The following is a 27,521-nucleotide window of genomic DNA, read 5'->3' on the forward strand; positions in this document are numbered from 1 at the left end:
TTTTAAAAAGTTGTCAACCAAATGCTAACTATGATTTTGATTCCCATTCTTAGTGTGTAAAACTAAAACCATTAATGAAACACACCCTAAGCCTAATCTAATCAATATATTAATTATTGAGAAAAATGCATTTTGAAGCAAATACACTGAATGCTCTTTTTGTCAAAATTGCATTAATGGAGGAGGTTTAATTTCATTAAGTAAGAATCTCTTCTTTCAAGTAACAAGAGTGCCATTAGCCACTTGCTTTTCCTTTTTGTCAAAGTCAGCTGATTTCTGAACATCATTAGCTTTTTTACCCTGTACAAGATTTATAAACTTCAAGCATAAAATCTGAGAAAACAGAAATGATATCAATGGAAGGGAAAGGGCTCTACTTCTTTTGCTCCATTTTACTATCTCTATTCACATTTTGCACCTCAGTAGACACCATAACAACAGATCACCCCATCACAGATGGCACTACCATAGTTTCAGCAGGTGGCAACTTTGAACTTGGATTTTTCAGCCCTGGAAAATCCAAGAATCGATATGTTGGCATTTGGTACAGCAAGATACCTACTAAGGATGTGGCCTGGGTTGCTAACAGAGAAACTCCGCTAAACAACACTTTTGGCAAGCTAATGCTCAAAGACAATGGGATCCTAGTACTCCTAGATGGTAGCAATGAAGAAATCTGGTCATCGAATTCATCAATATCCTTGAAAAATCCAGTGGCTCAGCTTTCAGACACAGGAAATCTTGTTGTGAGAGAGGGAAATGACCATAGTTCCAAAAATTCCGCCTGGCAGAGTTTTGATTATCCTGGTAATACTTTGCTACCAGGCATGAAGGTTGGCCAGAACTTAGCCACCGGCCACGTCTGGAGCCTGACATCATGGAAGAGCAATGATGATCCTGCTCTAGGTGAATACACAGAAATGCTGGATGTTGATGGATTCCCTCAACTTTTTCTTTACAGGGGCGTAAATAAATCTATTAGTTTTAGACATGGGCCATGGAATGGACAGATCTTTACTGGTACACCTAATCTTAAGAACAATTCATATTATACGATTGGGTTTTTTATGGATCAGAGGGAGATATACTACAAATATGAGCTTGTTAATAATTCAGCTCCAAGCAGGGTTGTATTAAATTCAGCTAGCACTACTCAGCGCTTAATTTGGATTGAACGAACCCAAAGTTGGTCTGTTTACTTGACATGTCAAATAGATAACTGCGACTATTCATTGTGTGGAGCTTTTGGTAAGTGCAATATCAACAACTCCCCTCCCTGTCACTGTCTTAAAGGATTTATCCCAAAATACCAACAAGAGTGGGATGGAACAGATTGGTCAAATGGGTGCATCCGAAAAACTCAATTGGATTGTGGGGATGGAGACATGTTTTTGAAATACACAGGTATAAAATTGCCGGACACACGCCATTCCTGGTTCAACAGGAGCATTGGCCTTGAGGAATGTAAGAGATTGTGCTTGAAAAATTGCAACTGTACAGCTTATTCTAATGTAGATGTAAGAGATGGTGGAAGTGGATGCTTGCTCTGGTTTGGAGACCTAACTGATATTAGGGAGATTGATCAAGTTGACCGAGATCTATATGTGAGGATAGCTGCATCAGATCTTGGTAAGAGCATTTCCTTGTGGCACTATAATTAATTTCTACTCTGGTAAAAAGTTCTTGATAATATAGTACTAGCACAGAGCAAGTTAAACCAGATAAGGATAAAGAAAGATTTTCTGTCATCATTGTTTTATCTTTTAAGAACATTTAACACTGATTCAGGTTGTATTCTTGCTCAGTCATAAACTGCATTCTCTCTAATCTCTATGTTAAAACTTGTTCCCATAGATTTAGTTACTTCAGTTATCAATGATGAGCATACAAGGTACGGACGTACGGTAAGATTGTATTGGACTAACATTCAAGTGGTTATATTGTTCACAGATTAATGCATTAGCATATGAATGTTAGTACAACCATTTATTTAATAGGCTGCACACAGTTAAATGCACCCAAGGTATAGAATTGAATGCTTTTGGTAGATAGCTAAATTATTCAAAAATCTACTTATTGATTGCACAGGTTGCACACATTTGAAGTTTGAGATATGACTGACAGAGAAATTGTTGACAGATAATTACCAAAATGAACAGAAGAAACAAGAGGCAATGAAGATAGTCATGCCAACAATTTCAGGGATACTTATTTTAAGTTCTTTGGTTTGGTTTGCACTATATACAAGGAAAAAAGGTTAGATTTCTCACTTCAGTCCAATATGTTAATGTGTAGAGTCAAGTATTTTTGAGGCATTTGAATTGAAACTCCTACCTAGCTTGACTACCTATTACCTAATTTGTGAAATGATTTTACTACAGCACTAAGATAAATCCATCATTTACACAACAATTCCTAGAACTTCTTATAGTCCCCTATTTTACAGGAGCTGGAATAGACAAAGAAGTCCATGATTTACCATTGTTCACTTTGGAAACAGTTGTTTCTGCAACAAACAACTTTTCTTCTGATAATCTTATTGGAAAGGGTGGATTTGGACATGTTTACAAGGTACTGAACTTGCTTAAAACTTAGGCTCTTTAGTCATGCTAAGAAATAAAAAAACAGTACTACATGATTTGGTAAAACAATTTCAGGGTAAGCTATTTGTTGGAACAGAAATAGCAGTTAAAAAGCTTTCAGAAAATTCACACCAAGGAGCTCAGGAGTGGGAGAATGAAGTGATCATAATTGCCAAACTTCAACATAGGAACCTTGTCAGACTTCTAGGTTGCTGTGCTGAGGGGAGACAAAGGATGCTAATATATGAATATATGCTAAACAATAGCTTGGATTACTTCATATTTGGTTTGATATTCTTGACTCCTAAATTTGAAAGACCAACAGTGTGACAAAATAGATGCTCCATATATTTTTTAAATGAATTATTATTATACTTTGCTTATAGCTACTAAATTTCTCAAACTGAACCAAATCAACAATAATACATATGCAGATGAGAGCAGAAAAAGAATACTTACATGGCAAACACGCTTTGTAATTGCGACGGGAATATCACGTGGACTCCTTTATCTTCACCAAGACTCCAGATTGAAAATTATACATAGAGATCTGAAGATGAGCAACATATTACTGGATGCTGAATTGAACCCCAAGATTTCTGACTTTGGCCTTGCTAGAATTGTAGAAGAAGATGATGGCCTAGCAAAAACGAAGCGAGTTATAGGGACATAGTAAGTTTATCAGCATCAAAACAATAAAGCACTGTGCTAATCAATTAGTAACTTTATTGAAGCGAATGTTTGATGCAGTGGTTACATGTCACCCGAGTATGCCGTTGATGGAAACTTCTCTGTAAAATCAGATGTTTTCAGCCTTGGAGTGATTTTATTGGAACTCATTAGTGGAATAAAGAACAGGGCATTTCATCATTCAGATCATCACCACAATCTTCTGGGTCATGTAAGCATATATGATTCTCAACCTTATATTTTACTAACCTGTTGAATCAGATGAGTAAGTAGTTTGGTTCTACTGCAGGCATGGCTATTGTGGAATGATGGCAACCCTTTAGAACTAATGGATAATTGTGTGAGAGACTCTTATGTGGAATCTCAAGTACGAAGATGCATTCATATAGCTCTTCTTTGTGTTTCGAAACTACCGGAAGATAGACCAACAATGGCATTAGTAGTTTTCATGTTGGAGAACGAGGAAGTGGCTTTACCTAAACCTAAAGAGCCAGGCTTCTTTGTGGAAAGGAATTCAACTGAAGCATCTTCTACAGATGCGGAAAGATGCTGCTATGAAATCGCAATGATAACATTCAGCACTCTTGAAGGTAGATGAAAACAACATAATTTCGATTGTATCTCTCTATGTATTACTCCCATTGCATCTCCCTCTATTGCTTCTAACTCAATCGCACCTACTTCTAATTTACTCCCACTATTTGGAATGAACACTGCTTTAAAATGTAATTATCTTGGAGACTGAGGAAATGAGCCGAAAGGGATTTAAGACCACCAAATGTGGTTGTTGATAAAGCAGATGAAATTGCCGGCGACTTCTTATAGATGTTTTCATTTTCCAACAACTTGATTACTGAATCCATAATGTCATTGCCAAATTAGTGCGTAATCTATACATCAATCGTATTTGATCGGCGACGATGGAGGTGGTTGCCTATCCCTTCAACAAATCGATGACGGAGGAAGCAATACCCCTCTCCTGATCGGTGCAATTCCTCCATCTTTGCTCAAACTGAATTTCTGTCAAGAATTTTTTCCCATCTTCATGGAATACAGTATGGAAGATAGTCTTACGGGGAAAAGGAAGTACCATTTTAGTGTAGAATTAGATACAACTCGTTCAGGTTTATTAGAACCGATAACTCCGATAATTTGAATTTTTTATTTTTAAAAGGAAAAATAGTCAAAATACACTCGAACATTTTGTAAGAAATTTATTAGGCCTGCAAACTTTTAAAAATTATAATTAAATTCATAAATATATTATTTTAGAGCAATTAAACATACTCAACTTTTGGTGACCTATAATTACAGGTCAATTAGGATTTCAGCGAATATCCACTCCGACAAACCTTAAGAAAGTTAGGTCAAAAGTCAGCGATCGACGACTGCGCCGGTCACGATCTGCCATAGAAGGTGGCCAACTTGATCACCTTCTCCAGCCGACTAGAGATTGCGACTAGTTTGGTCGCAATCTCCATCGACCGGAGAAGGAGACCAAGAGTTTTAATTGAAGCTCAATCAATGAATGTTTTATTAGTCCTATATTTATTTCATTGAATTAAGTATATGACTAACAATTAAGTCTAATCTAATCAATATATTAATTATTAAGAAAAATGCATTTTGAACCAAATACTCTGAATATTCTTTTTGTCAAAATTGCATTGATGGAGGAGGTTTAATTTCATTAAGTAAGAATCTCTCTTTCAAGAAACAAGAGTGCCATTGGCCACTTGCTTTTCCTTTTAGTCAAAGTCGCTGATTTCTGAGCATCAAGCTTTTTTACCCTGTACAAGATTTATAAACTTAAAAGCATAAAATCTGAGAAAATAAAAAATAAAATCAATGGAAGGGCAAGGGCTCTACTTCTTTTGCTCCATTTTACTATCTCTTCTCACATTTTGCACCTCAGTAGACACCATAACAACAGATCATCCCATCACAGATGGCACTACCATAGTTTCAGCTGGTGGCAACTTTGAACTTGGATTTTTCAGCCCTGGAAAATCCAAGAGTCGATATGTTGGCATTTGGTACAGCAAGATACCAACTAAGGATGTGGCCTGGGTTGCTAACAGAGAAACTCCGCTAAACAACACTTTTGGCAAGCTAATGCTCAAAGACAATGGGATCCTAGTACTCCTAGATGGTAGCAATGAAGAAATCTGGTCATCGAATTCATCAATATCCCTGAAAAATCCAGTGGCTCAGCTTTCAGATGCAGGAAATCTTGTTGTGAGAGAGGGAAATGACCATAGTTTCAAAAATTCTGCCTGGCAGAGTTTTGATTATCCTGGTAATACTTTGTTACCAGGCATGAAGCTTGGCCAGAACTTAGCCACGGGTCAAGTCTGGAGCCTGACATCATGGAAGAGCAATGATGATCCTGCTCTAGGTGAATACACAGAAATGCTAGATGTTGATGGATTCCCTCAACTTTTTCTTTACAGGGGTGTAAACAAATCTATTAGTTTTAGACATGGGCCATGGAGTGGACAGATTTTTACTAGTAAACCTAATCTTAAGAACCATTCATATTATTATTATTATACAACTGGGTTTTTTATGGATCAGAGGGAGATATACTACAAATATGAGCTTGTTAATAGTTCAGCTCCAAGCAGGGTCATATTAAATTCAGCTAGCACTATTCAGCGCTTAATTTGGATTGAACGAACCCAAAGTTGGTCTGTTTACTTGACAGGGCAAATCGATAACTGCGACAGTTATTCATTATGTGGAGCTTTTGGTAAGTGCAATATCAACAACTCCCCTCCCTGTCACTGTCTTAAAGGATTTATCCCAAAATACCCACAAGACTGGAATGGAACAGATTGGTCAAATGGGTGTATCCGAAGAACCCAATTGGATTGTGGGGATGGAGACATGTTTTTGAAATACACAGGTATAAAATTGCCGGACTCACGCCATTCCTGGTTCAACAGGAGCATTGGCCTTGAGGAATGTAAGAGATTGTGCTTGAAAGTTTGCAGCTGTACAGCTTATTCTAATGTAGATGTAAGAGATGGTGGAAGTGGATGCTTGCTCTGGTTTGGAGACCTAACTGATATTAGGGAGTTTGATCAAGTTGGCCAAGATCTATATGTGAGGATAGCTGCATCAGATCCTGGTAAGAGCATTTCCTTGTGGCACTATAATTCATTTCTACTCTGGTGCAAAATCTTGATAATATAGTACTACCACAGAGTAAGTTAAACCAGCTAAGGATAAAGAAAGATTTTCTGTCAACATTGTTTGATCTTTAAGAATATTTAACACTTATTCAGGTTGTATTCTTGCTCAGTCATAAACTGCATTCTCTCTAATCTCTATGTTAAAAATTGTTGCCATAGATTTAATTACTTCAGCTATCCATGATGAGCATACAGGATACGGACGTACGGATAGATTTAATTGGACTAACATTCAAGTGGTTATATTGTTCAAAAATAAATGCATTAGCATATGAATGTTAGTATGTTAGTACAACCATTTATTTAATAGGCTGCACACAATTAACTGCACCCAAGGTACAGAATTGAATGCTTTGGGTAGATAGCAAAATTATTCAAAAATCTACTTATTGATTGCACACATTTGAAGTTTGAGATATGAGTAACAGAGAAATTGTTGACAGATAATTCCCAAAATGGACAGAAGAAACAAGAGGCAATGAAGATAGTCATACCAACAATTTCAGGGATACTTATTTTAAGTTCTTTGGTTTGGTTTGCACTATATAAAAGGAAAAAAGGTTAGATTTCTCACTCCAGTACAATATGTGAATGTGTAGAGTCAACTCAGTCAAGTATTTTTCAGGCATTTGAATTGAAACTCCTACCTAGCTTGACTACCTAATTTGTTGAAATGATTTTACTACAGCACTAAGATAAATCCATCATTTACAACAACAATTTCTAGAACTTCTTATAGTCCCCTATTTTACAGGAGCTGGAATAGACAAAGAAGTCCATGATTTACCATTGTTCACTTTGGAAACAGTTGTTTCTGCAACAAACAACTTTTCTTCTGATAATCTTATTGGAAAGGGTGGATTTGGACATGTTTACAAGGTACTGAACATGCACAAAACTTAGGCTCTTTAGTCATGCTAAGAAATAAAAAACAGTACTACATGATTTGGTAAAACAATTGCAGGGTAAGCTATTTGTTGGAACAGAAATAGCAGTTAAAAAGCTTTCAGAAAATTCACACCAAGGAGCTCAGGAGTGGGAGAATGAAGTGATCATAATTGCCAAACTTCAACATAGGAACCTTGTCAGACTTCTAGGTTGCTGTGCTGAGGGGAGACAAAGGATGCTAATATATGAATATATGCTAAACAATAGCTTGGATTACTTCATATTTGGTTTGATATTCTTGACTCCTAAATTTGAAAGACCAACAGTGTGACAAAATAGATGCTCCATATATTTTTTAAATGAATTATAATTATACTTTGCTTATAGCTACTAAATTTCTCAAACTGAACCAAATCAACAATAATACATATGCAGATGAGAGCAGAAAAAGAATACTTACATGGCAAACACGCTTTGTAATTGCAACGGGAATATCACGTGGACTCCTTTATCTTCACCAAGACTCTAGATTGAAAATTATACATAGAGATCTGAAGATGAGCAACATATTACTGGATGCTGAATTGAACCCCAAGATTTCTGACTTTGGCCTTGCTAGAATTGTAGAAGAAGATGACGGCCTAGCAAAAACGAAGCGAGTTATAGGGACATAGTAAGTTTATCAGCATCAAAACAATAAAGCACTGTGCTAATCAATTAGTAACTTTATTAAAGCGAATGTTTGATGTGCAGTGGTTACATGTCACCCGAGTATGCCGTTGATGGAAACTTCTCTGTAAAATCAGATGTTTTCAGCCTTGGAGTGATTTTATTGGAACTCATTAGTGGAATAAAGAACAGGGCATTTCATCATTCAGATCATCACCACAATCTTCTGGGTCATGTAAGCATATATGATTCTCAACCTTATATTTTACTAACCTGTTGAATCAGATGAGTAAGTAGTTTGGTTCTACTGCAGGCATGGCTATTGTGGAATGATGGCAACCCTATAGAACTAATGGATAATTGTGTGAGAGACTCTTATGTGGAATCTCAAGTACGAAGATGCATTCATGTAGCTCTTCTTTGCGTTTCGAAACTACCCAAAGATAGACCAACAATGGCATCAGTAGTTTTCATGTTGGAGAACGAGGAAGTGGCTTTACCTAAACCTAAAGAGCCAGGCTTCTTTGTGGAAAGGAGTTCAACTGAAGCACCTTCTACAGATAAGGAAAGATGCTGCTATGAAATCGCAATGATAACATTCAGCACTCTTGAAGGTAGATGAAAACAACGTAATTTTGATTGTATCTCTCTATGTATTACTCCCATTGCATCTCCCTCAATTGCTTCTAACTCAATCGCACCCACTTCTAATTTACTCCCACTATTTGTAATGAACACTGCTGTATAATACTATAATGTAATTATTTTGGGATAGCATAGAACCTTTTTTTAGGCGACTGAGGAAATGAGCCGTCTGGGATATAAGACCACCAAATGTGATTGTCGATAAAGCAGATGAAATTGCCGGCGAGTTCTTATAGATGTTTTCATTTTCCATCAACTTGATTACTGAATCCATTATGTCATTGCCAAATTAGTGCGTAATCTATACATCGATCGTATTCCCCATAGTCCAGATTGATGGAGGGGGAGGCAGCCATTTTAACAAATCTATGAAGGAGATGACAGACAGCGTGGAATGTCTCCCTCCGATCCTCGCCAATATCAACGAAGGGAGAGGTAGCTGATCGGCGACGATGGAGGTGGTTGCCTATCCCTTCAACAAATCGATGACGGGGAAGCAATACCCCTCGTCCTGATCGGTGCATTACCTCCATCTTTGCTCAAATTGAATTTCTGTCTCCCATCTTCATGGAATACAGTATGGAAGATAGTCTTACGGGGAACAGAAAGTACCATTTTAGTGTAGAATTAGATATAACCCCCGTTCAGGTTCCAGTCACAATTCTGGGAAATTTTGGTTCCGGTTCTGGTTTGGAACGGATAATTCCGATTTCAACCGCCGATTTGAAATTTTTATTTTTAAAATAGTCGAGATTCAGTAATTAATTTTTTATTGATTTTTTTTTATAAATTTTTTTAAATGGTTATATCAAATATTTAAACTTTAAACTTATATTAAAAATTTTTAAAAAAATGTAGGCTTGCAATTAATTGTTTTTATGGTTCTTAATTTTAATAAATCGGAACCGAAAACTTTTGAATTACTATTGTTCCAGTTCTGAACCGTAATCGGAGCCCTATGGTAATGTTCCGGTTTTAGTTCGGTTCGTATTGAAACGTCATAGCTTTTAGAGCATCCAATTGAGATTTTTGCGTAATTTTTGTTGGGTTTTTTCGCCTGATGATGGTGAGAGCTGCTACATCTGCACGTAGTAGATGGCGCCAACTAGGGATGGCTGGATGGAAATAGGCCGCAACCAACTACGGATGGACGGATGGAAATAAGATAGAAAACGCCAACTGCACGTAGCATACGTCTTTCTTTCCAAACTTCACCCTAAGACCAATTGAGCTGCCCATCGGTTGTCACTCAAAAATACTGATAAATATCGGTAATTTATATCGTGGATCAAGATCCACATAACATTATATTTCTTTGGCTAATTGCCCCAACCCAGTGATCTAATTGCATTTTCTTTGACTAATTTGACCCCTATTAGTTTTTTTTTTTCAAACACACATAAACATTGTGGCAAAAACTTGTGTGAGATCGTCTTACCATGAGACGTGTCGGGTCGGGTCGGGTCAATATGCAGATGTAACACTTATATACACAAATGTCATACTTATATGCTCAAATATAATACTAATCAGGAATAAAATTTTTGTTACTTATAATGATAAATGTAATACTTTTAAGGGAAAATAAAATACTTTTACATTTCGATTTAAAAGTATTACATTTTTCCTCAAAAATATTATATTTGCCCTTATAAGTAATGGACACTTGTCAACATTACTTATTATGAAAAATGTATTACTTTTTATCTTATAAGTAACAAAAATTGTATTCTTGATTAGTGTTATATTTGAACATATAAGTATGACATTTGCACATATAAGTATGATATTTGCATTGTGTTTTGACCCGACCCGACCCGTCTCACGAACAAAGATCCGTGAGACGGTTTCACACAAGTGTGACCAAACATTATAGCTCTAGACATTCCAAATCGACTGCTGTTTCCAGATAAAGGAAGCCTTGATTTGTCAATGATGCATGCAGAGTCAGTGAAGAAAATGACAAACACACTCCACATCAGTCATTAGTGATGTTGAATAATTCCATAGCAAACTAACAACCAAATTCCACACGTCCCCACACCCCAACAAAGTCTTATTGCCAAACTTCCAGGAAGAATGATGAGCTTAATGCGTGGAAAATTTAAGTAAATAGCCAACCAATAAAATTAAATTCTGTGTATAATATTCTTCCCATGAGAAAAGAACTTTCTTGAACCCAATAAAACAATTACCTTTTTCTTGACATTCTTTTGGTCTTCTGTTCTGTGTATAAAATTATCTCTGTTCTTTCCATGAGAAAAAAAAAAAGAGAATGAAATTCATGGAAGGGAAAACACCATATTTCTTTTGCTCCAGTTTACTGTATCTCTTAACAATTTCCAGCGCAATAGACACCATAACCCCAGTGTAAGAATAAATAGGAAGCATATAGGATCTAACCTCCAGCCATAGTTAATTGTTTGTTGATGCCTGAACTGCTGCAGAAGAGTTTTTGTCTCTCACTTTCACAACCCTCTTAGATGGTGTATGAGTCTTAATGTTGTGCAGTGAGAGGATTATAGAGCCTTTTTATAGATGCAGTCCATCAATGCACTATTCCAATTATTTCCTACTGTTTAACTGTTTGCACCACTTATGAACAGGAAAATGGCATTTCATTATAATGACCTTTCAGAAATCATAGTGGAATTCAATATCTTAATAATGAGATAATGAATCCCTGATTTTAAGGGGATAGTGGATCCATGTTTTCTGCTAGTGGATCCACTTTCCTAATGAAAGTGACATTTATCTAACATTCTCCCACTTGGTGCAAACATCATACTCAAAGTACAAGATAACACTAACCATAATGATATGTCCTCATTAGTGCGAGTAGTATCCATTATGATCAAATGTAAATTGCCTTCAAGCACTTAATTAGGAAATAAAACTTAATAAAATAAACCATATGTTTATTTCTAATCCAACTGAAGTATTTTCTCAATAAATTAAAGTGTACACACTTGAGAAAATTTCCAAATGCAAAAGAATTTCATTAAAATTGAATGTATATATACAAATTACAAAGTGGACGAAAGTCCCATTTTTCCAACAAGATCCTTGAATTTAAATGGAGGCATGCCTTTAGTCAAAGGATCTGCTAGCATCAACTCAATACTAATATGCTGAATGACCACAACTTTCTCTTTAATGCGCTCCCTGATAGCTAAAAACTTAATGTCGATGTGTTTACTTCGACTTCCACTTTTATTATTTTTAGCTAGGAAGACAGCAGCTGAGTTATCACAGTAAACTTTTAACGGCTTAGATATAGAATCCATGATTCTAAGCCCAGAGATGAAATTCTTTAGCCATACACCTTGTGAAGTTGCCTCAAAGCATGAAACAAACTCGGCTTCCATGGTAGAAGTGGCAATTAAAGTTTGTTTAACACTTCTCCATGATATAGCCCCACCGGCCATGATAAAGATGTACCCTGATGTTGATTTTCGTGAATCAACACAACCGGCAAAGTCTGAATCAGAATACCCAATGACGTCCAATAGATCCGTCTGCTTAAACACGAGCATATGATCTTTGGTACCCTTAAGATACCGCATAACCTTCTTTGCAGCTCTCCAGTGGTCTAAACCCGGATTACTTTGATATCGACCTAGCATTCCCACAGCAAAGGCAATATCCGGTCTGGTACAGACTTGGACATAACCAAGACTACCAACAACTGAAGCATATGGAATATCCTTCATGGATTCTCTTTCAAAATCATTCTTTGGACATTGATCCAAACTCAACTTATCTCCCTTCGCAATAGGAGCAACACTTGGTGAGCAATCCTTCATCCGAAATCTTTCTAAAATTTTGTTAATATAGGCTTCTTGTGATAGACCCAAAACACCACGTGATCTATCTCTATGGATCTTTATGTCAATGACATAAGATGCCTCGCCCATATCCTTCATATCAAAATTATTAGAAAGAAATTGCTTTACCTCATGTAGCATCCCTTTATCATTTGTTGCAAGTAAAATGTCGTCCACATATAAAACAAGAAAACATATTTTACTCCCACTTACCTTTTGGTATATACAATTATCTATTGGACTTTCAACAAAACCATATGAAGAAATAATCCCATCAAATTTTATATACCATTGGCGGGAGGCTTGTTTTAATCCGTAAATGGACTTCTTGAGCTTGCAAACCAAATGCTCACCTTTACTAGAAGAGAAACCTTCAGGTTGTTTCATATAAACCTCCTCTTCTAGATCACCGTTAAGGAATGCTGTTTTCACATCCATTTGTTGCAGTTCAAAATTGAAGTGTGCAACTAAAGCCAAAATGATACGAAGTGAATCTTTCTTTGACACATGAGAAAATGTCTCTGTGTAATCGATTCCTTCTTGCTGAGTGAATCCTTTAGCAACAAGTCTAGCCTTGTATCTTTCAATGTTGCCTAATGAGTCTCTTTTGGTTTTATAGACCCATTTACAGCCAATAGCCTTGGCATCATTAGGCAACTCTACAAGGTCCCAAACATCATTGCTCCGCATGGAACTCATTTCATCTTTCATGGCTTCATACCATAAATCAGATTCCTTACAACTTATGGCTTGTGAAAAGGTTTCAGGATCATTTGTTTCTCCAACATTGCTTTCTTGTAAATACACTATATAATCACTAGGAATTGCCGATTTTCTAATTCGAGTAGATCTTCTTAATGCTGGACTACCTTCTCTTTGAAGAGTTGATGGTTCAACTTCCTCTTCAGGAATTTCCTGAATTGGTTGATCTACTGGAATAATCTCAGCATTTTGTGGAATTTCATCAATAGGTTGTTCAATACCCGTGTGATCCTGAGGGGTATTTTGATCTAGTATCAACCTATCTAATGATGTAGAAGGATGGAGTTCATTATGTTCTTGAGTAGGAATTAAATCCTTGAACCGATCCCTCCCACTAATCAAATCATCTTCAAGAAATTTGGCATTTCTTGATTCCACAAACCTAGTAGAATGAGATGGACAGTAAAATCTGTAACCCTTCGAGGACTGTGCGTATCCAACAAAGAAACCACTTATAGTTCTCGGGTCCAACTTCTTTTCTTGTGGGTTATATACGCACTTCAGACGGACATCCCCAAACACGCATATGTTGCAAACTCGGTTTCCAACCTTTAAACAATTCAAAATGTGTCTTTGGGACAGCCTTAGTTGGAACACGGTTTAATATATGTGTCTTTGGGACAGCCTTAGTTGGAACACGGTTTAATATATACGTAGCCGTTTTCACCTTAGTTGGAACACGGTTTAATATATACGTAGCCGTTTTCAGTGCTTCAAACCACAAGAACTTAGGAAGTTTTGAGTTGCTAAGCATACCAAACCACAAGAACTTAGGAAGTTTTGAGTTGCTAAGCATACTTCTGACCATGTCAAGAAGTGTTCGGTTTCTTCTTTCAGCAACACCATTTTGGTCTGGAGAACCAGGCATGGTGTATTGGGCAATAATCCCATGTTCTTGAAGAAACTTAGCAAAAGGACCAGGTGTTTGTCCATTTTCAGTGTATCTACCATAATATTCACCACCTCTATCTGATCTTACTATTTGTATTCGCTTTCCACATTGGTTTTCAACTTCAGCCTTAAAAGTTTTGAAGGCATCCAATGCTTCATATTTATTAGAAAGCAAATACATATATGTAAACCGTGAATAATCATCAATAAAGGTGATAAAATATTTTTGGCTTANGAAGTTTTGAGTTGCTAAGCATACTTCTGACCATGTCAAGAAGTGTTCGGTTTCTTCTTTCAGCAACACCATTTTGGTCCGGAGAACCAGGCATGGTGTATTGGGCAATAATCCCATGTTCTTGAAGAAACTTAGCAAAAGGACCAGGTGTTTGTATTCGCTTTCCACATTGGTTCTCAACTTCAGCCTTAAAAGTTTTGAAGGCATCCAATGCTTCATATTTATTAGAAAGCAAATACATATATGTAAACCGTGAATAATCATCAATAAAGGTGATAAAATATTTTTGGCTTATCATGTCCATATCTGGACAACATATATCAGTATGTATGATTTCTAATATGGTAGAAGGACAACATATATCAGTATGTATGATTTCTAATATGGTAGAACTCCTTGTGGCACCTTTATGTATGATTTCTAATATGGTAGAACTCCTTGTGGCACCTTTCTTAGACTTGTTTGTTTGCTTTCCCTTAATGCAATCTATACAAGTCTCAAAATCAATATAATCAAGAGTACTAAGTACCCCATCATTTACTAATTTCTTAATTCTTTCAATAGAGATGTGGCCTAATCTCCGATGCCATAACATATAGGAATTCTCATTAATACTTGGTCTTTTAGTGCCAGTATGAACATGTAAAGAATTATATGTAGAATTGCTTTGTAGATTAATGCGATAAAGACCATCAGACAAAGTACCATTTCCAACACAAGTTGATTTATTAAAAATCACAATAGACTTGTCTTGAAACTTAAATGAAAATCCTAATGGTACAAGCCTTGAAACAGAAATCAAGTTTCGTGAGAAACTTAGTACATAAAAGGTCTTTTCCAAAATTAAAACAAAGCCACTACTTAATACTAATTCACACGTTCCAACCGCTTCAACTTGTGAGCCCATCTTGTTTCCGGATAAGATAGTCTGCTCACTTCCCACTGGCTTCCTTAAGGCTTGAAGTCCCTGTAAGGAATTTGCAATATGGATTGTTGATCCAGAATCAATCCACCAAGTATTAGTGTTAGCTTCAGACATATTAGATTCATAACATACAAATGAGGATAGATTACCTTTGTTCTCAAGCCATTTCTTGAATTTGATGCAATCTATCTTAAAGTGTCCTTTCTTTTTACAGAAAAAACACCTTCGCATCTTCTTTATATCAGCTTGAGGTTGGCTTTTTCCCTTAGCCTTAGTGGTACTACGAGATTTACCCTTTCCTTGCGGTATGGAAAGCATAACACTTTCACCCATTTCCATTGAAAGCCTTTCCTCCTCTTCAACACACATGGTCATTAAATCAATGATAGACCAATTTTCCTTATGCGTGTTATAAGAGATTTTAAATGGCTCATAATGATGTGGAAGTGTATTTAACACATGATGTACCACAAAGGTATCCGGCAAAACTACCCCGAGTTTTTTCAGTTGGTTTGTTATATCCTGAAACTTCATAATGTACTCACGTACACCCTTAACAGTGTTTAAACGAAGGGAAGAAAATTTCATAATAAGGGTGCTAGTTAAAGACTTCACTGAGCTGGCATATTGAGCGTCAAGGGCCTCAAGCAAGGGCTTGACATCTGTATATGCGTCAACAATACCACGAACTGAATCCGAAACATTAGACTTGATCAAAATTACACTGAGCCGATTGGATCTCTCCCATCGCTCATATAGTGCAATTTCATCAGGTGTACTTGAATTTGTAGGGATTTGTGGTTTATTGTTATTGACAGCATAGTCCAACTCTTTCCACCCTAAATTCAAGAGAATCCTTTCTTTCCAAACCTTATAGTTGTCACTACAGAGTTGGGGAATTTGAATGGTCAAATCAGTATGAGTAACGGGTTGAGATGCTGTAAAGACCAAAACGTTCATATCAGTTTTGAGGCACACATAGAACCGAATTGCATACATTACCAATGTAAATGATGCATAAGATAGACTTGAATGCCATAAAAATTACCTGTGGGCTAAATTTTTATGCATAATGAATCTATCAAAACTTAATGGTGGAAACGGAATGGGTACGATTATAGTTTGATTTTCCACACATAATAACAAAACTACCAAACTGTATGCCGATACATAATTGCCTGTGGGCGAAATTATGATCACAGCTCAGTATTTTATTCCAATTAATCATACAAATGTAACAAAATTGCNCCGCCACTGGCTGAGCCGAGACTGGAGAAAAACCACCACCATCGCTCACCGGTCACCGAAAAGCGATGAATCGGAGACCAAAGCCGGTGAATAAATCCAGTGTTTCTCCATCTAACGTAGGTTTATTTTATAACTTTATTTCGAAATTATTTCTTTTATATTTCGAAAAATACTCCAGCAGCAATAAGGCAGTAGGTTTGTTTATAAATTTATTTCGAAATTTGTTTATTTATATTTCGAAAATAATTTATAACATATTTCAAAAATATTTTGGAGAGATTTGTATACATACATAAAGTCAAAAATATATATGCATACCCGGTAAAAGCAGTATATGTATAGCAGAATAAACAAATTCATATTTTCTGGCATATACACATACAAACTAATCAACCAAGCAGAGGTTTTATGGGCTCTGATACCAACTGTAAGAATAAATAGGAAGCATATAGGATCTAACCTCCAGCCATAGTTAATTGTTTGTTGATGCCTGAACTGCTGCAGAAGAGTTTTTGTCTCTCACTTTCACAACCCTCTTAGATGGTGTATGAGTCTTAATGTTGTGCAGTGAGAGGATTATAGAGCCTTTTTATAGATGCAGTCCATCAATGCACTATTCCAATTATTTCCTACTGTTTAACTGTTTGCACCACTTATGAACAGGAAAATGGCATTTCATTATAATGACCTTTCAGAAATCATAGTGGAATTCAATATCTTAATAATGAGATAATGAATCCCTGATTTTAAGGGGATAGTGGATCCATGTTTTCTGCTAGTGGATCCACTTTCCTAATGAAAGTGACATTTATCTAACACCCAGAACACCCCATCAGAGATGGCAATAATTCCATTGTTTCAGCGGGTGGCAATTTTGAACTTGGATTTTTCTCCCCTGGAAAATCCAAGAACCGATATGTTGGTATCTGGTACAGGAAGATATCAACCAGGGATGTGGTCTGGGTTGCTAACAGAGAGGCTCCACTACATAACACTTCTGGAGCACTCATAATCAAACACAATGGAAACCTTCAAATCCTAGATGGTACCAACACTGAAATCTGGTCATCAAATTCATCATTAGCATCCTTGAAACATCCTGTGGCGTGGCTTTCAGACGCTGGAAACCTCGTTGTCAGCGAGAGAAACGACCTCACAGAGAAAAACTCTGCTTGGCAGAGCTTTGATTATCCTGGCAATACTTTTCTACCTGGCATGAAGGTTGGCTGGAACTTAGCCACTAATCGCGTGATGAGCATGAGCTCATGGAAGAGCAATGATGATCCTGCCACGGGTGATTACATATCGAAAATGGACATTAATGGATTCCCAGAGTTTTTGGTGTTCAGAGAAGCCACTATAACTTTTAATATAGGCCCATGGAATGGACAGACCTTTGCTGGGGTTCCTGGCCTTCAAATCAATCCCTATTATACATTTGAGTTCTTTATGGATCACAGAGAGATATACTACAAATATGAGCTTACAGATAGCTCAGTTCCTTCCAGGATTGTATTAACTGCAGCTGGCGTGCTCGAACGCTTAACATGGATCGAGCACAAGAAAAGCTGGTTTCTTTACTATTCAATCCAGACGGATAACTGTGATCGTTACGCGATGTGTGGAGCTTTTGTCAAGTGCAGTATCAACAGCTCCCCTCCCTGTGACTGTCTCAAAGGATTTATCCCAAAATACCCACAGGACTGGAATGCAACAGATTGGTCAAATGGGTGCACCCGGAGAACCCCATTGGAGTGTGGGGGTGGAGACAGGTTCTTGAAATACACAGGTATAAAATTGCCAGACACTCACCATTCCTGGTTCGACAGGAGCATTAGCCTTGAGGAATGTAAGAGATTATGCTTGAAAAGCTACAATTGTTCGGCCTACTCTAATTTAGATGTCAGAGATGGTGGAAGTGGATGTCTGATCTGGTTTGGAGACCTCACTGATATTAGGGAGTTTAATGAAGAACTTGGCCAAGATCTATATGTGAGGATAGCTGCATCAGATTTTGGTAAGAGTATTTCTTTAATTTGGTGCAAATTCTTGATAAATTAGCCAGTTTGGTTGGTGTGAGCGGTCCTGTCCTGACAAGGGTAAAATGGTCATTTCATAATTAATGCCAGTCACCTAACAAAAACTCTACACTTTTTATCTTTTCATATTTTGACTTATTACCTAATAAGTTGATGCAATACATCATTTTACAAACACTTACAGCCCGTTTGGTTCACTGGAAAATATTTGAAGGAAATGGAATTCAAATTTCATGGAAACAAATTACTAGGAAAATAGATTCCATTGTTTGGTTGGTGGAAAATAAATTACTGGGAATATGAATTCCATTGTTTGGTTGGATTTGGAATGGTAAGGAATTATGAATATAAAGACCAATATGCCCTTAACAATTAATAGTGATATTAAATTATACTCCGTATTATTTTGGTGAGGGTAAAGTTGTCCAATTCTTCAATACTTTCTTTCCAAACTCTTTGGAAAACAAAATACCAACTCCTAGCAAAGAATTTGTTTTCCTCCACTTTCGAGAACTCAAGTTCCAAGGAAAACATTTTCCATTCAACCAAACAATGGAAAATCACATTTTCCTTCACTTCATGGATGGAAAAGATTTTCCATCCAACCAAACACCCCATTAAAGTAGCTTATTGACCAGTCAAAATTAGTTTATCAGCTATGTTACCAAACAGAGCCAATTGTGGATGCTGCTGATATGGAAATAATTTTATGACAGATCTCTACCAGAATGGACAGAAGAAACGAGAAGTGATGATAATGACCATATCAATGGTTTCAGGGATACTTACTCTAAGCTTTTTGGTTCAGTTTGCATTACAAAGAAGGAAAAGAGGTCAGATTTAATTTGCTAGCCCTTTTCAATATATGAATGTACAGGCTCAAAATCAAAAGTTTTTCAGGCGTTGCGTTGAGTTAACAAAAAAGCAACATTTAGAACAATGATATCTAAAAAAATTTCTATTTCCAGAAGCTTTATTTACAGGATCTGAAGTCGAGAAAGACGATATTGATCTACCACTATTGACTTTGGAAACTATTGTTTCTGCAACAAACGACTTTTCTTCTGCTAATCTTATTGGAGAGGGTGGATTTGGACATGTTTACAAGGTATCTAACTTGCAACAAACTTGGGCTCATTATTCATGTTTAGAAATCAAATTTTGGGAAAAACTATTGCAGGGTAAGCTATTAAGTGGAACAGAAATAGCAGTTAAGAAGCTGTCAGAAAATTCAGGCCAAGGTGCTCAAGAGTGGAGGAATGAAGTGGTCATAATTGCCAAACTCCAACACAGAAACCTTGTCAGACTTCTAGGTTGTTGCTCTGAAGATGGTCAAAGGATGTTAATATATGAATACATGCCAAACAACAGCTTGGACTACTTCATATTTGGTTTGATTTCTTGACTCCTAGTGTGACCAAAAAAAAAACCTTATTTGTTTCATTACATTACTTTGCATATAGCTTGTTAGATATATTTAATCAAATATATCTATGTATTTAATTGAGAGAAAGAGGGGAAAGGACGAATGAATTTGATTAGGAGTAGAAATTTTATTGCTTTGTTTCGGTACTCCTTACACACTACAATTTTTACACAAATGAAAGTACAACATATTTATAGGATAATCAGAATGCATGCTAGCAATTCCATTTTCATGTGAGTGCTTGGTCCCATAATAGCACTAGACATCAGACACAACTACTCCATGTTTGATACCTTTCTACCCACTTCCCTTAATCACTCAACCACTACACTAATTCATGTTTTATGGATTTATTCTTTCCACACACATAATGACACACAACATATAATTAATCACTAAAGCAAGTAAGCAACTTCCGAAATCCATTCCTGCTACTTGCTCCACTTGGTTTATATAATAATAATAATATTATTATTATTATTACAACATTGCCCCCCTTAAACCAAGTTGGATATATTCGTCATCCCAATTTCCTTCTTCAGTTGGAGAAATGTCTCTGTCTTCAATGGCTTTGTAAAAATATCAGCAACTTGACATTCACTTGCACAGTACTCAATGTTGATTTGTTTTGCAGCAACCAACTCTCTGATTTTGTGATATTTGATATCAATGTGTTTGCTGCGACCATGAAAAACAGGATTTTTTTACAACGAAATGGCAGACTTGTTGTCACAAAAAATTGTTGTAGGTGCCTCCTGCTTTTGTTGCAAAAACTCCAAAATTCTTCTGAGCCAAATTGCTTGAGTAGCACAGTTTGTTGCTGCAATGTATTCTGCTTCTGCGGTTGAAAGTGCTACAATCTGCTGTTTCTTTGAGGACCAAGAAAATATAGCAGAACCAAGATAGAAAGCATATCCCGATGTGCTTTTTCTTGTCTCAACATCTCCAGCCCAATCACTGTCTGTGTATCCAACAAGTTTCACAGCATCATTAGTAGAGTAAAAAATTCCATCATTACTCGTACCTTTGACATATCTCAGAATTCGCTTTGCTGCAACCCAATGTGATTCTTTTGGTTCCTCCATGAATCTGCTGAGTATTCCAACTCCAAAAGAAATATCTGGCCTAGTAGCTACCAAATATCTCAAACTCCCAATTAAACTTTTATAAGCTGTAACATTCACATTCTTACCACACTCATCTTTGGACATCTTCAACTTTTCAGCTACTGGAGTTGAAACTGGTTTGGAGTTTTCCATTTTGATTTTTCTCAAAATATCAGCAACATATTTCTTCTGTGAAATAAAGATTCCACCATTCATCTGAACAACTTCAAGACCAAGAAAGTAACACATAAGGCCCATATCAGTCATTTCAAATTTCTTAATGAGTGCCTCCCTGAATTCTGAGATTAGTTTCAAATTGTTTCCAGTAAAAATCAAATCTGTGTATTTGACATATAGAGTATGCTCATAAGGACATCTCATAAAACCATTCTCAACAAAATAAGAATCAATGCAACCATACCATGCTCTGGGTGCTTGTTTTAAACCATACAAAGCTTTTCTCAACTTGTAAACCTTATTTTCTTCCCCTTTCTTCACATACCCTGTAGGTTGCTCAACATATATTTCCTCTTCAAGAAAACCATTCAAAAAAGCAGACTTGACATCCATTTGAAACAATTTCCAATCATTTTGAGCAGCAAGAGAAATAAGCATTCGCACAGTATCAAGTCTACTTACTGGAGCAAAAACCTCAAAATAATCAATACCTGGTTTTTGTTTGTAACCCTTTGCTACCAACCGTGCCTTAAAACGGTCAACCTCACAATTTGACTTGTATTTGGTTTTATAAACCCACTTTACTCCAATTGGCTTCTTTTCGGGAGGTAATTCTGTTAACTCCCAAGTACCATTCTTTTCAATGGCACAAATCTACTCATCCATTGCCTTAAGCTAATGAGTTTCTGTAGCAGCCTCCTCAAATGATATAGGGTCACAATCTGCAAAGAGAGCAAACTGAACAATCTCTTCATCAGTCAAGTCATTATCATTACCCAAAACATAATCTTCCAAACGAGCTGGTAAGTGACGCTCGCGTTGAGATCTCCAAACTGATGACTCTGGCTGTAAAGAAGACTGAACATTATCTGAAACCAATTGCTCATTATCAGGAATAATGGGAACAACAACTGACCTTTCTTCTTTAGTTGACCAATCCCATGCACCATATTCATCAAAAGTGACATCACGACTTATAACAACCTTTTGAGTTTCAGGATTATACAATTTATAAGCCTTTGAAGTGTCACTATAACCAATAAAAATACACTTCTCACCTTTATCATCCAACTTCTTTCTCAACTGATCTGGCACATGTGCATATGCCAAACATCCAAAAACCTTGAGATGTCTGATAGAGGGTTTATTCCCACTCCAAGCTTCCTCAGGTGTCTTATCACGAACACTTTTAGTTGGACACCTGTTCAACACATGAACAGCACAAGCAACAGCTTCTGCCCAAAAAGGTTTAGGCAGATTTTTAGATTTCATCATGCATCTCACCATGTCCATGATAGACCTATTCTTCCTCTCAGCCACTCCGTTTTGTTGTGGAGTGTACCTAGCTGTCATTTGATGCTGAATACCATTTTTCTTAAAAAATTCATCACATGCAATATATTCTGTACCTCTATCAGTTCTCAAAATTTTAATCTTATTACCACTTTGTTTTTCAACAAAAACCTTAAATTGTTGAAAAACATCACATGCATCTGACTTCTGTTTGAGAAAATAAACCCATGCTTTTCTACTGAAATCATCAATGAAGGTAACAAAGTACTTACAACTTCCATTTGAAGGGACTTCCAATGAACACAGATTTGAGTGAACAATCTCCAATTGCTTTGTGGCTCTCTTAGACTTGCCTACAGGAAAAGGTTCTCTATGTTTCTTCCCAATCAAACAACTTTCACAAATTTTTTCAGGAACATTAATAATCGGCAAATCTGAAACAAGTTTCTTTCTTGCTAAATAATTTAATCCGGTGAAATGAAAATGCCCAAACCGCATATGCCACAACCAATTATCATCACGGATCTCATAATTAAAGCAAGTAAGAAGTGCATGGTTGATTTTTAAAGGAAATAGTCGATTTTGAGACATATTTACCTTTGCAATCAAAACTCCCTTGGCATCAACAATGGTACAACACCCTTGAGTGATATTAATTTTATATCCTTTTTCTGACAACTGTCCCATACTCAACAAATTTTGGTGTAATGCAGGAACATAGAAAACATCGGATATAAAATTGTGAGTACCATCCTTCAATTGAATAGAGATTTTACCTTTTCCCAAAATTGGCACTTTTGACTTATTTCCAAATGTCACCTCAGATCGTATTGATTCATCCAACTCTGAAAACAATTCTTTCTTCCCACACATATGGTTACTACATTCAGTATCCAAGAACCATATGTTTTCATCTGCAGACAAACTGTTACTGGCCAAAAATAAGGTTTCAGATTCAGTAGAACTCTCACCAGATTTTTCAGCAACATTTGCTTGATTTTCATGACCATCCTCTTTATACCAGCAATCTGCAATTTTGTGTCCATATTTGCCGCAATTGTAGCAATTAAATGGAAATTTACCTTGCTTGGTATTATTACCTCCACCTCTTCCTTGATTGAAGTTACCTCGTCCCCTTCCTTGATTTGAGTTACCACGTCCTCTTCCTCTGAATCCTCCTCTACTTTTTCCACGACCTCTACCAGCTCCTCCACCTCTTTGATTAGAGCTAGTCATATTAAAGGTGACTTGGCTCTTCAAAGCTTCTTCTGCTAGTGGTTCCGATTTTGACGCAATCCTTTCAATATGACTTTCTATCATACCTTTTAACTTGGCAATTGACAAGTCCTCGGTATCGTGTGACTCTGTTATTGAAGCCACCACATGGTCATACTTCATCGGCATCGTTCGCAGAACTTTTTCAACCACTGCACCATCTTCAACTGTGTCTCCGTATAACCTCATCTTATTTACAAGATCAATAAGACGAGAGAAATACATATCTACCGTTTCTGTAGAGGTCATCTCACAACGATCATACAACTTTCTCAACGACTGCAACTTAGACTTCTGCGCCCGATCAACTCCTTTGTGTGACACCTCTAAGATGTCCCAAGCTTGTTTTGCCGTTTGAGCACTAGCTAGCTGCCCAAAAGTAGAGTAATGGACGCCTTGATGAATTTGTCCCAACGCCAATTGATCTCGCCGTGTCGCAGCTGCATCAGCTCCATCTGGTAGACCGAGATCAACATAGCTCCAAAGATTTTGAGCTTTCAAATGTGTGGTCATCATAATTTGCCAATAATTGTAATCGAGTTTCCCATCTAATTTAGGACTCGACCATACAATATTGAAATTATTGGCCATATTTCACTAGAAAAAAATATCTCAGGGTTGGAAGGTTGATAGGCTCTGATACCAAATGTTAGATATATTTAATCAAATATATCTATGTATTTAATTGAGAGAAAGAGGGGAAAGGACGAATGAATTTGATTAGGAGTAGAAATTTTATTGCTTTGTTTCGGTACTCCTTACACACTACAATTTTTACACAAATGAAAGTACAACATATTTATAGGATAATCAGAATGCATGCTAGCAATTCCATTTTCATGTGAGTGCTTGGTCCCATAATAGCACTAGACATCAGACACAACTACTCCATGTTTGATACCTTTCTACCCACTTCCCTTAATCACTCAACCACTACACTAATTCATGTTTTATGGATTTATTCTTTCCACACACATAATGACACACAACATATAATTAATCACTAAAGCAAGTAAGCAACTTCCGAAATCCATTCCTGCTACTTGCTCCACTTGGTTTATATAATAATAATAATAATATTATTATTATTACAACATAGCTGCTAAATTTCTCATGCAGAACTAAATCAACAATGATATGTATCAATATATGCAGATGAGAGCCGAAAAAGACTACTTACATGGCAAAGACGCTTTGAAATTGCTGTGGAAATATCACGGGGACTTCTTTATCTTCACCGGGACTCCAGGTTGAAAGTAATACATAGAGATCTAAAGGGAAGCAACATATTGCTGGATGCTAAGATGAACCCCAAGATTTCTGACTTCGGCCTCGCAAGAATTTTAGGAGAAAACGACACTCTAGCAAAAACAAAGCGAGTAATAGGAACCTAGTAAGTTTTATCAGCACCAAAACTTTAATGCATGCATTGCACTAATCAATCCGTAACTTAAATTGGAGCTCATTTTTGGATGCAGTGGTTACATGTCACCCGAGTACGCTATCGATGGAAAAATTTCGGTAAAATCCGATGTTTTCAGCCTTGGAGTGGTTTTGTTAGAACTCAATAGCGGAAGAAAGAACAGGACATTTCATCATTTAGACCATCATCACAATCTTCTTGGTCATGTAAGCATATATGGTTCTCAAATTTCAACATTATATTTTGCTGACCCGTTAAATAAGATGAGTAACTAGTTTGATGATTATGTAGGCATGGCTACTGTGGAAAAAGAGAATGAGGAAGTTGCATTGCCAAAACCAAAGGAGCCTGGCTTCTTCATAGAAAGGAATTCAATTGAAGCATCTCCAACAAATGAGGAAAGATACTGCTCTGGAAATGCAGTGACAATTACCATTCTTGAAGCTAGATAAAAACAATCTCTTTTTTTTTTTGGGTGGAATGTAATTCTACCCTAAATGACCCTATGAATGGTCAGTTCTGTAAAAAATTAGGCTGTAATTTTCAATTTTAGTTCACCACAGGATGTGCTAACAAAACATAATTGTAGCAATAACAGAGCTTTGACATACAAGCATATTTTCTTGATACTTACTAATACATTACAGAAGACCGCTCGATTTCTTGTTTGAGTTTCAATTGGTGATGGCTTAGCTTTATATCATTAAAATTACGGAGGCACAATGCTCTAACGAAGGGAGGTTTTATGTCTCTGCCAATCGAGGAAGAGGACGCTACGAAGCCACTTGTTGGAGAAGAAATTGTGAACTTCGAAATCAGACCCTCGATTGCATCTGGCAACCGTGAAGCTCGTGCCGGATTTTTTTTTATAGTTCGATTAGACATGGAGCAGTCTTCATTGGAAACACCCAAAAAACATTTATCCATACTAACTTACTTTATCGCCCGAACCCCTTCATATATATATATATATATATATATATATATAAAATTACAAAATTATATATTATACATGTTGTCAAAAGAAATTTAAAATTTATTTTTTCAAAAAAAAAAAACAAAATATGTTTAATTTTCACGCTAATTTTTATAGGAAGTTTGTAATGAGTAAAGTTTATTTGCAATGAAAAAATAAAAACTAAAAAATGAAGTTCTAAAATAAATACAATGAATTACTTGTGATAGTATATTGATTTCTTAAAAAACGCTCTTTGAGTGTTAATTTAAAATAGTAAACATGTCATCCGTGTTGGAACAATTTTTGTAATCCAAAATATATTGTAATGGTCTTATTAATAAATATTAATATCACAAAATAAATTGTGATTGTCTAATGGTCACCTGTGCTGTGATGTTAATGAGAAATATTGACAACATGCAATGGTACTCGATTGGTTGTAACGAAATTAGCTAACTATGTTATAGAAGCACGCATACTGGCAAGGACAAATGTTGACGCCAATATACTAATAGCTAAAATGACTATTACTCTATCAGATTCAAGACTGCCGTTCAAGTTTAACACAATTTCCATTGATGCTTTCCTATGCAATGACCATCAACAAAAGTCAAGGTTAAACACTATTGAATGTTGGCTTGCTATTATAGAAACCATGTTTTGTTCATGGTAAATTATATGTGGGGCATGTGGTTGCATCAAGAGTGAGTAATACATACGGGCTCAAAATCTTAATTTGTGTTAAACTCAAAAGATTTTGTATTTCTACTGCTAATTTAGTTTACACACATGTTTTTAATAATTTGTAATTTATATTTTCAATAATAACATAAAATCAAACATTACATTTGTTAGTAATTGCATTATGTTTTCGTAAACTATATTATATTATATTATATTATTGTATTTCTTATTTATTTATTTATTTATTTATTTTGAAACGAAGGAAGGGGAAAACCAGCCAAGACAAAGTCCAACTCAATTAATAGGAAATAACACACCAGCAACGTCTCTATCATTTACAAGATCCTCCAGAATATGAACCGGAGGCCATACAAACTCAATCCAGTCACAGCTTCAATTGATCGCTACCTTTGCTAAAGCATCAGCTACCACATTATCCTCCCTAGGACAGTAAGAAATACGCATCATCTAATTATCTTTCTTTTATTATAAATGGTATAACAATACTTTTAATTTAATTATATAATTTTAGACCGTGCATCGCACAAGACAATATTTAGTTATTCCTTACCATTCTAAAC

At 36.2% G+C, this 27,521-nt stretch overlaps 2 protein-coding genes across 2 annotated transcripts; both read left to right on the top strand.

Annotated features, from left to right (window-relative positions):
• The first annotated feature begins 347 nt into the window (after positions 1-347).
• On the top strand, positions 348-8,788 carry LOC116023631. Its single transcript, XM_031264633.1, has 14 exons — positions 348-1,629; positions 2,140-2,256; positions 2,447-2,571; positions 2,658-2,868; positions 3,017-3,254; positions 3,333-3,483; positions 3,562-3,862; positions 5,188-6,405; positions 6,913-7,029; positions 7,224-7,348; positions 7,434-7,644; positions 7,793-8,030; positions 8,111-8,261; positions 8,340-8,788. Exons 1-14 carry the CDS (start codon positions 348-350, stop codon positions 8,646-8,648), a joined length of 4,794 nt encoding a protein of 1,597 aa, XP_031120493.1. The 3' UTR covers positions 8,649-8,788.
• A 7,836-nt stretch (positions 8,789-16,624) lies between these two features.
• Positions 16,625-25,750, top strand: LOC116023632 (G-type lectin S-receptor-like serine/threonine-protein kinase At4g27290). Its single transcript, XM_031264634.1, has 8 exons — positions 16,625-16,679; positions 17,383-18,576; positions 19,315-19,431; positions 19,567-19,706; positions 19,779-19,989; positions 25,031-25,268; positions 25,354-25,499; positions 25,590-25,750. The coding sequence occupies exons 1-8, from the start codon at positions 16,625-16,627 to the stop codon at positions 25,748-25,750; spliced, it is 2,262 nt and encodes a 753-aa protein (XP_031120494.1).
• Positions 25,751-27,521: the final 1,771 nt, after the last annotated feature.

This window comes from Ipomoea triloba, chromosome 6 (genome assembly GCF_003576645.1).
Source record: "Ipomoea triloba cultivar NCNSP0323 chromosome 6, ASM357664v1".
NCBI classification, from domain to species: Eukaryota; Viridiplantae; Streptophyta; class Magnoliopsida; order Solanales; family Convolvulaceae; genus Ipomoea; species Ipomoea triloba.

What these genes read in the sequence shown, in the direction of transcription:
- LOC116023631 (XM_031264633.1), top strand. Translation starts at nt 348, where the DNA reads ATGATATCAATGGAAGGGAAAGGGCTCTACTTCTTTTGCTCCATTTTA. An exon ending in GATTTGGACATGTTTACAAG is followed by an intron (nt 2,572 to 2,657) that starts GTACTGAACTTG and finishes AAACAATTTCAG; the next exon opens with GGTAAGCTATTTGTTGGAAC. An exon ending in GATAGCTGCATCAGATCCTG is followed by an intron (nt 6,406 to 6,912) that starts GTAAGAGCATTT and finishes AATTGTTGACAG; the next exon opens with ATAATTCCCAAAATGGACAG.
- LOC116023632 (XM_031264634.1), top strand. Translation starts at nt 16,625, where the DNA reads ATGAATCGGAGACCAAAGCCGGTGAATAAATCCAGTGTTTCTCCATCT. An exon ending in TGTTTCTCCATCTAACGTAG is followed by an intron (nt 16,680 to 17,382) that starts GTTTATTTTATA and finishes TCTAACACCCAG; the next exon opens with AACACCCCATCAGAGATGGC. An exon ending in GATAGCTGCATCAGATTTTG is followed by an intron (nt 18,577 to 19,314) that starts GTAAGAGTATTT and finishes ATTTTATGACAG; the next exon opens with ATCTCTACCAGAATGGACAG.